The 9,109-nt window shown below is 40.9% G+C and overlaps 1 protein-coding gene across 1 annotated transcript in view; it reads right to left on the bottom strand.

Annotated features, from left to right (window-relative positions):
- Window positions 1–80: 80 nt before the first annotated feature.
- Window positions 81–9,109, bottom strand: part of ALKBH1 (alkB homolog 1, histone H2A dioxygenase) — a 37,887-nt gene continuing 28,858 nt past the window's right edge. Inside the window, exons 4-6 of the mRNA XM_032135013.2 lie at window positions 7,688–7,778; window positions 3,522–3,715; window positions 81–2,128 (exon numbers count right to left, since the gene is read on the bottom strand). Coding sequence (XP_031990904.1) covers window positions 1,699–2,128; window positions 3,522–3,715; window positions 7,688–7,778 — 715 coding nt within the window. The 3' untranslated portion in view covers window positions 81–1,698. The remainder of the gene's footprint in view (window positions 2,129–3,521; window positions 3,716–7,687; window positions 7,779–9,109) is intronic.

The raw sequence follows: 9,109 nt of genomic DNA, 5'->3' as shown, positions 1-9,109 counted from the left end.
AGCACTTTGGGAGGCCAAGGCGGGCAGATCACCTGAGGTCGGGAGTTCAAGACCAGCCTGACCAACATGGAGAAACCCTGTCTCTACTAAAAATACAGAATTAGCCAGGCACGGTGGCACATGCCAGTAATGCCAGCTACTCAGGAGGCTGAGGCAGGAGAATCGCTTGAACCCGGGAGGGGGAGGTTGCGGTGAGCTGAGATTGTGCCATTGCACTCCAGCCTGGGCAACAAGTGCAAAACTCTGACTCAAAAAAAAAAAACAAAAACAAAAACAAAGAACCTAGCTTACACATAAGAGATAAATCCATAATTTTTATTCATTTAAAAAACCCTGCTATTACCATATGAACTCAATATTCAATGCCAGTAATTTAAAAAAGGGGCAGAGCAGGACAGAGGAGACATGTAAATTTAATAACATGCATTGCAAACAGTAGGTACCAAATGGACTTCCAGCCAGTCCTCCACACAAGGAAGTTAGGATGTTTCAAAGAGCCCATATAATAAAACAATTTTGACACATCATGTTTCTAGAAAGGAGCACTTAATTCTCTTTCAAATACCAATATCCCTTTAGGAAGATGGTAGTCTATAGTATCTTCATTTTATGAATGAGGAAACCGAGGTCCAGAGAAATGTAAAGTAACCTGGACCATGATATAGTCAGTCAAATTGTTGGGGGTATAAAGATTAAAACTTGGTGTTGCTTACATTTTCCAAGCCGCCTACCCTCAGACAATACAGCAGTGACTGGAATATCAAGAAATGTTCTCTCTTCTGTGAGACAGCCACAAAGAATACTTAGGGCACAGCAGAATGGTATAGGGCAGAAACAGCTAGAGGGCTTCAATAGCATGAACAATACGGCAAAGAAAAACAAAAAAAACCTTAATCCCAGACAGATTAAACCCCAAAGACAGATATAGATCTTTAATTTAAAATCAAGTGAGTTTATTCACGGAGAAAACAGTAACAAAACACCCTTGGGACTTTTTTATTCCAACAATTAAAATTGCATTAAAAAGCCAACAGGGAGTTTGGAGACCGAAATGACATGTGGAGAAACTAAATTCCCCTTTCCTTGGGTTTACCTATATTTATCTTTTAGGCAAAAGAGATAGTTGTGATTAATTTCTTTTCTAAGAGACAAGATTTTCCAGTTCCATTGTTTTCATGTGTAAAGGATTCTTCTGTGAGAGCCAGATAGGTGGAAGAGAAGATCAAAGAATTTGATGATGCCTGAGGGAGTTAAGAAGATGAGACTAATAGCTGGTTCACGGAACCACAATTTTACCATAAATTACCAGATGGAGTGGAGGGAAGGGTACTGTATTTCCCATTAATAAAATCTGAGGTATTTAAATACTCTGCAAACATGGAAATTCACTTCTCCCTTCCTCAAAGGAAACAGCAGAGGCTGAGAAGGCTGTTGTGGAAGAACATACCTCCTCGGACTGACTTCTGAACATACATTACAGCCAACACGTAACTAGGATCAGACCATGTCAAACACTTCTCTGAGCAAAGTGGCTGAGTTTACTTCTGCATGGGTTCCAAGGCAACAGTGTGATCAACAATGAGTTCTTCCCTGTCTCTGTTTTTGGCTTGTCTGGGTGCTGAACTCCATGGCAATACACAATAACATGGTCATTTACGGTAAGCAGGTGCCTGAGTAAAAGGATGGGATCTCCAAGTCTCAGCTGTCAGGGTTTATCCTGGCCCGTTTTACTTCGCTATTCTGGTCATCTGGATGGCAGAAACCTTCTGTACTGATGTCTCTTTTTTTATCCTCGATGGGTTCTAAAGGGAAATTCTGGTCTGTGGCCAGGACCTGTCGGACAGTCATGTTAACACGAGCGGTCTTCAAGTAGCTGGCACACACCTGCCAGTCCTCCATAGTACAAGGCTCTATCATTGAATCTCTCGGGAGGACAGCAGGGAGAGGTGCCTCTAGGCAGTGAGGCAGGACTTCCCCTTCTGGATTTGGAAGGACACGAGGGACTGCGTGGTTCAAGAGGCGGCTGAAACCCGACATTATCATGATGTCACCACTGTGCATAAACATGGCCGTGGGGGCCTCATCCCTTTGAAGACCACCCAGGAGAAAGATGGCAGACTGTCCAAAGCTACAAAAAGTAAGTAAAAACAATACACGACAGTAAATTTTGTTTATTAATATGACTGGGAAAGTTACTGCCAACTGTGTTATTTTGTAATTTTAGCTTGATATTTATTGCTCCCAAATCCTCCTTTTTAAACTGTGCTAAGATCCTTCTCTTCTGGCTTGTGTTTATGACTGACCAGCTCATGACCTTCTACCTATAGTTATGACAGCCCACAGAACTGCTGCAAAATAAAATTGGATGCAGTTAAATAAGCAAATGGAGAACTTAGCTTTAACATTATCCATTTAAGTTTTATTGATGCTTTTTTTTTTAAAGACAGAGTCTTATTTCGTCACCCAGGCTGGAGTGGCTGGAGTGCAGTGGCGCGATCTCAGCTCATTGCAACCTCAGCCTCCTGGGTTCAAGTGATTCTTGTGCCTCAGCCTCCAGAGTAGCTGGGATTACAGGCATGTGCCACCACACCTAATTTTTGTATTTTAGTAGAGATGGGGTTTTACCATGTTGGCCAGGCTGGTCTCAAACTCCTGACCTCAAGTGATCCACCAGCCTCGGCCTCCCAAAGTACTGGGATTACAGGTGTAAGCCACCATGCCCAGCCTATTGATGTGTCTTTGAGTCTTTCAATAAAATCATTTGAGTTCTTTAGTATGTTTACCACTCCTCATTTTAAAGATAAGGCAATTAATAAAAGGCACTTTCCTGAGATATAGGTGCAAACCTTGGCACAAATTTAACCTTACTTTTAGGGAGACAAGGAGAGTAAACTACTCAGGCTTTTGTGCTTTGCTCTATATTTTGCTCTTCTATACCAAAGGTCACTCACTTTGCTTTTATGGCCTTCCAGTTGTCTATTATAAAAGGTAGGCTTTCATTATAAAAGGTAGGCTACGGCCAGGTGTGGTGGCTCATGCCTGTAATCTCAGCACTTTGGGAGGCCGAAGTGGGCAGATTGCCTGAGCTCAGGAGTTCAAAACCAGCCTGGGCAACACGGTGAAACCCCATCTCTACCAAAAGAAAAAAAAAAATTAGCTAGGTGTGGCGGTGTGCACCTGTAGTTCCAGCTACTCAGGAGGCTAAGGCAGGAGAATCACTCGAAACTGGGAGGCGGAGGTTGAAGTGAGCTGAGATCATGCCACTGTACTCCAGCCTGGGCGACAGAGCAAGACTTTCAAAAAAAAAAAATAAATAAAAAATAAAAATAAAATAAAAGGTAGGCTCCATGTGTCTTAAACAGAGATACTAACTATAACTTGTTAAAATTCCCGGCAGTGGAAGATTATAGAGTCCAACCATTTTTTTAAAGTTAAATACCTGTATTTATTTTAGAGTAAAATGCCTTAGAAAAAAGAATTAAATGATAAAAAGTAATCCCAAATCCCTGGAACTAACTCACCTGAATGACAGCAAGGGTTTGGAGTGATCTAGCTCAGATCTGTCTACGTGGATTCCCAGTGTGGAGTCCAGGCGGTAGTAATTGAGGATCCCTGCTTCAGCTCGGAAATCCTCAAATCCACAGGCAGCGGCTACTTGCTCTGAGAGGAAAGCCAGGTCAGAAGGGAAAGGTGTGTAATGATCTGCTGAGTATTTCTTTGGTAAATGTAGAGAGAATAAGAAAAATAAACAATGATCTCAGGAATATAGGAAACTACAAGATTAATTACCACTTTAAAATAATCTTACTTACAAAGTCATATTAACACAGCATTATCTATCCATTCTTTTTTTTTTTTTAAAAGACAGGGCCTCAGTCTGTTGCCCAGTGGTGTGATCATGGCTCACTGTAGCCTAGACCTCCTGGGCTCAGTGATCCTCCTACCTCAGTCTCCCAAGTAGGTAGGAACACAGGTGCGTGCCACCATGCCTGGCTGTTTTTTTTTGGCAGAGATGGGGTCTCATTATGTTGCCTAGACTGGTCTCAAACGATCCTCCTGCCTCAGTCTCCCAAAGCGTTGTGATTACAGACATGAGCCACCGTGCCTGGTCTATCCATTCATTCTTGGGGTATCCAATGATCTCATAATGAATCATTCAAAAACCCAAGCACCTGTTATATAACAGGCACTGTGCTATATACTGCATTGAGTCTATACACGAAGCAATTACTCCACCACCCTCTAGTTAGTATACTCTATCTGTAAATGAGACAGTTCTATTAGGGTAAAAAGGCAACTCAAAACTGTCATTGCCAAGAGGTGCCCAAGGAAACACAATGACTAAATATAACGTAGTATCCTGGATAAGATCCTGGATATTAGAAAATTAGATACAAGAACAAAGATATTAGTTAAAAACTAAGGAAATCTAAATGAAGTACAAATGCTATTACAGTAATGTATTACTATTGGGTAACTATTTGAGACAAAGGTACCATATTGAGGTAAGATGTTAATAATAGGGGGAGAGCATGAGCTCTCTCTGTACTATCTTCTCAACTTTTCTGCAAATCTAAAACTATCCTAAACTAAAAAGTTAATTTATAAAAAGGCAACTCAAATACTATAGCCAGTTTGGTTTTGGGACCTCTCAGCTTGCAACATGGCTTAGTGGCAATTTGACTGGTCAATCTGATGGGATGACATGCTCAAAATATCGGAACTAACTCTCATATATAGCATGGCCAAGACAGGCCTTTAAATTGGAAGTAATTTCCTGAACTTACTTCCCTGGGCTGTCTCTGTTTTTATACCTAAGGATCACAAATATCTTTTTCTACTTAAAAAAAATATATCAAAGGCCATAATAATCTTTTTTTTTTTTTTTGAGACTGAGTCTCGTTCTGTCACCCAGGCTGGAGTGCAGTGGTATGATCTCGGCTCACTGCAACCTCTGCCTCGCAGATTCAAGTGATTCTCCTGCCTCAGCCTCTTGAGCAGCTGGGATTACAGGTGCCCGCCACCATGCCCGGCTAATTTTTGTATTTTTAGTAGGAACAGGGCTTCACCAGGTTGGCCAGGGTGGTCTTGAACTTCTCACCTCAAGTGAACTGCCTGCCTCGGCCTCCCAAAGTGCTGGGAGTGCAGGTGTGAGCCACCATGCCTGGCCTGGCCATAATACTCTCTATAACATCTTTCTGCATGAGTGACACGGCTGCAGTTATGATTAAGACTTTCACTTACAGGTTCCTATATGGATGAATCTGAGGGCTATTTGGGCTACATGTACCTGACAGACTCTTCTTTTGTCTTGATGCTCCTCTGCTCTCACTTCTTTCTTTGCTAAATTAACCTCAAATCTGATCAGAAAATCTACTTTTGTCTCGTATCTCTGCTAGTGTCTGGATGTATTCTAGCTGAAGCAGCAGAGTCACAGGTCTGGACAACAAGTATTTACTTTGGCCAGAAGTGACCTTTAACCTCAGGTGTAAGGACGACTCTTGATGAATGGCCTGGTCTCTTCAGTTGGAACTTTTCTTTTTTTTATTTTTTCTCCTTTTACTGAACTGCAAATTAGAAGAGTTCCTATTTATCAAAACTCAAAGTGTGGTTACAGAACTTTAAGTTTTCCTCTATCATTTTAAGCTTTAGTCTCTCAGATAATCAACCAGTCAAGGCTGTCATTCTAGCTGTAGATGGCCTCTGCTATAATGAAATAATCACCCTTTTAGGCTTTCAACCCTGTCCAAACTGTCTCTGCATTACTCACTACTTTTTCTTTTAAAGTTCTCTTTCACTTTTCTCTGACTACTCATTCAGTTTTTGGTCATTTTTACTATTTTTCTTAGTCAATGAGGTTAACTTTGAGGTCTTGGGGAATAACAGTATCAACAGTAAAAATATTATCACCAAAAAAAAAAAAAGTTAACATTTATTGTGATAATGCATTTAACTGCTTAGAATAGCCAGACACCATTGAGATCACTTTACAGGCACTGATCACTTAATTTTCACAACTGCCTTATGAGGTAGGCACTATCATTACTGGAGGAAGGATTCAAACTCAGGCTGTCTAATCCAAAGAAAATCACATGGCATTTCCCTCCCAAAAATATCTAGTTTCCTATTGAGTCTGTATCGCTGAAAGTAAAAATTATATCATAAATATTTTTAAAACAAATCTGTCATTTGGAGCAGTTAATGTATCTGTTAATAAGTTGGGTTGGTTGAAACTGTGGAGCTTTTAGAAAGTAACTGGTTACTGCGAGGCTGAGGTGTGAGGATAACCTGAGTCTGGGGAAGTCGAGGCTACAGTGATTGTGCCACTGCCCTCCAGCCTAGGTGACAGTGTAAGAACATCACAAAAGAAAAAAAAAAAAGATAGACAAAGAAAGTAACTGGTTAGTAGGCAAAGAAAATGGTCTATACCAATATATATTTTTTTCATTTTATTCTTATAATCAGCATATCCACTTGATGGCAAATGTCTGAGACAAGAGGCACTGCACTGCTAGTTACGAGGCATTTTCTAAAACATAGAGGATAAGAAAGAAGAAATCGTAGCTCAAGAAAACACGAAACTGTCAATTGTAGGAAATTCTTTCCCACCTCCCTCCTTCCTAGACATTATAGAGCAGGCAAGTATCTTTTTTTTTTTTTTTGAGACAGGGTCTTGCTCTGTCACCCAGTTGGACTGCAGTGGTGCGATCTTGGCTCACTGCAACCTCTGCCTCCCGAGCTCAAGCGATCCTCCCTCCCCAGCCTCCTGAGTAGCTGGAACCACAGGCATGCGCCACCACATCTGGCTAATTTTTCTATTTTTTGTAGAGATGCGGTTTCACTATGTTGCCCCAGGCTGGTCTGGAACTCCTGAGCTCAAGCGATCTTCCCACCTCAGCCACTCAAAGTGCTTGGATTACAGGCGTGAGCCACTGCGTGCGATCGGTATCCACATGTTGAAAGTTCTTTTGTGAGTTGACAAATGAACAATTGACATACATGGAGCTTCTTTTACTCCAGGCAGATATTACATAGAAAAATAAGTGCTCTTGAATGTGGCTTTTGTTGCACAATAAAAATTAAAAAAAAAGAAAAAGAAAAATATATGCTCAACAAACTCTCACTAATAATGGAAATAAGGATGGTGAGAACTGCTCTTGACAACAGTTCTATATTCCTGGAACCTACTGTGAGAAAGCACTGGTGACTTCTGATATAAAAAAATTCATTCCTCTTGAGATACCTGAAAGTTTTTTTTTTTTCTTTTTTGAGACAGAGTCTTGCTCTGTCACCCAGGCTGGAGTGCAGTGGTGCGATCTTGGCTCACTGCAACCTCCACCTCCTGGGTCCAAGTATCCCACCTCAGCCTCTTGAGTAGCTGGGACTGCAGGCATGTGCCACCATGCCCAGCAAACTTTTGCATTTTTTGTAGAGAGAGGGTTGTGCCATGTTGCCCAGGCTGGCAGCAAACTCCTGACCTTAAGTGATCCGCCTACCTCAGCCTCCCAAAGTGCTGGGATTACACATGTGAGCCACGGCACCTGGCCCAGTTGAGATTTTTTAAGGAATAAAAGAAAGGGATCCTCCCACAAATGTATAATCTTGATATCTTAAGCGTGGTTAGGGAGAAATATGGGCTAAAGAAGCCTATAAACAGAAAACAAAAGAATTAAGAAAACCTGAATACCTTACTGTCCCAGTTATAATGGTAGCCTATGGTCACCCAACGCAGTTTCTCCAGTAAACTTCGGGGTCTCCATTTAGTCACTTCTTTATACCTGCAAAGATTGGTGACAAAAGAGGAATTATTCATGTAAAATGGCAGCAATAGCCGTTTGTATGGACTCTGGAGTTAAATTTAGTATTACATGGTATAAGCTGTTAGCCAAGACTCAGTAGGAGAAATTAGAAGAGATAAATGAGTAGACCATAGATACATTAACAGAGAAAAACATGTTAGCACTTCTAATTTATAATCCTTTGTTCTAAATCCTCTGCTGAATGGGGTCAACTTTAAATCACAAGCCTCCAGCATCTTGGTAATGACAAAATAAGAATGACAACAATGACAAGAGAAATGTCTTTACCTGTCCATGGGAAATGGTACCAAGAGCACTATGGGCAATCAAAAATATGACTTACAGAACATTTTCAGTTTGGTTTGCTAAAAGCAGGGTATGGTTAATCACAATAATTTTTATGTCTATAATGATGGTGGCTTTCCAGAATTGCAGGTTGGGAAAAAAAAAGTTTTTTTTTTTAATAGTGTATAGTACAATAAAAAATAACTGGTTTAACATGACTTCTTTAACTCTGTATAACATAGCTTAGATAACCGAGGCTTAGCTAACAATTAAGGCATCACTGTAACTGATTTGGTTTCTGACATACCCTTTTTCAAACCACAGGAGGTTTCTGTAAAACCGAGAGGTGCTCTTTCTGCAATTACATATTGTCTGATCAAATCTATGTGATTAACTACTTTTTTTTTTTTTTTTGAGACAGAGTTTCGCTCTTGTTGCCCAGGCTGGAGCGCAATGGCACGATCTCGGCTCACCACAGCCTCCGCCTCCTAGGTTCAAGCAATTCTCCTGCCTCAGCCTCCCAAGTAGCTGGGATTACAGGCATGCACCACCATGCCCAGCTAATTTTGTATTTTTAGTAGACACAGGGTTTCTCCATGTTGAGGCTGGTCTCGAACTCCTGACCTCAGGTGATCCGCCTGCCTCGGCCTCCCAAAGTGCTGGGATTACAGGCGTGAGCCACCGCGACCGGCCCACTACTCTTCTAAAGAGGAAACTTGTTTGGCTCACCTCCAAATATCTAAAAATGTGAGAATGGTAGGCCTAATGATTTAATTTTTCTCTGTTATTTACATCATTGATCAATCAAAAATTTTTTTGTCCAAAACTATGGCTGTTTAAAAAAGAAAAAATCAGATTCCTTTAAGGAATCTGATTGTGACAGGAAATGGCAAATGTAATAGAAAGTCTAAGGAGAAATTAGAGGGAAACTGAAAGCAGGATAAAGTCTAGTACTAAAGTAAATAGCAGACTTTGAGGGGCACGAGAATTAAGAAAAAGGAGAGCTCAAACTCAGCTGTCAAATC

Source organism: Hylobates moloch, unplaced genomic scaffold, assembly GCF_009828535.3.
Source record: "Hylobates moloch isolate HMO894 unplaced genomic scaffold, HMol_V3 SCAFFOLD_16, whole genome shotgun sequence".
Lineage (NCBI taxonomy): Eukaryota > Metazoa > Chordata > Mammalia > Primates > Hylobatidae > Hylobates > Hylobates moloch.
The sequence above is the reverse complement of the archived record's forward strand: the minus strand, read 5'-3'. Positions and strand labels throughout refer to the sequence as shown.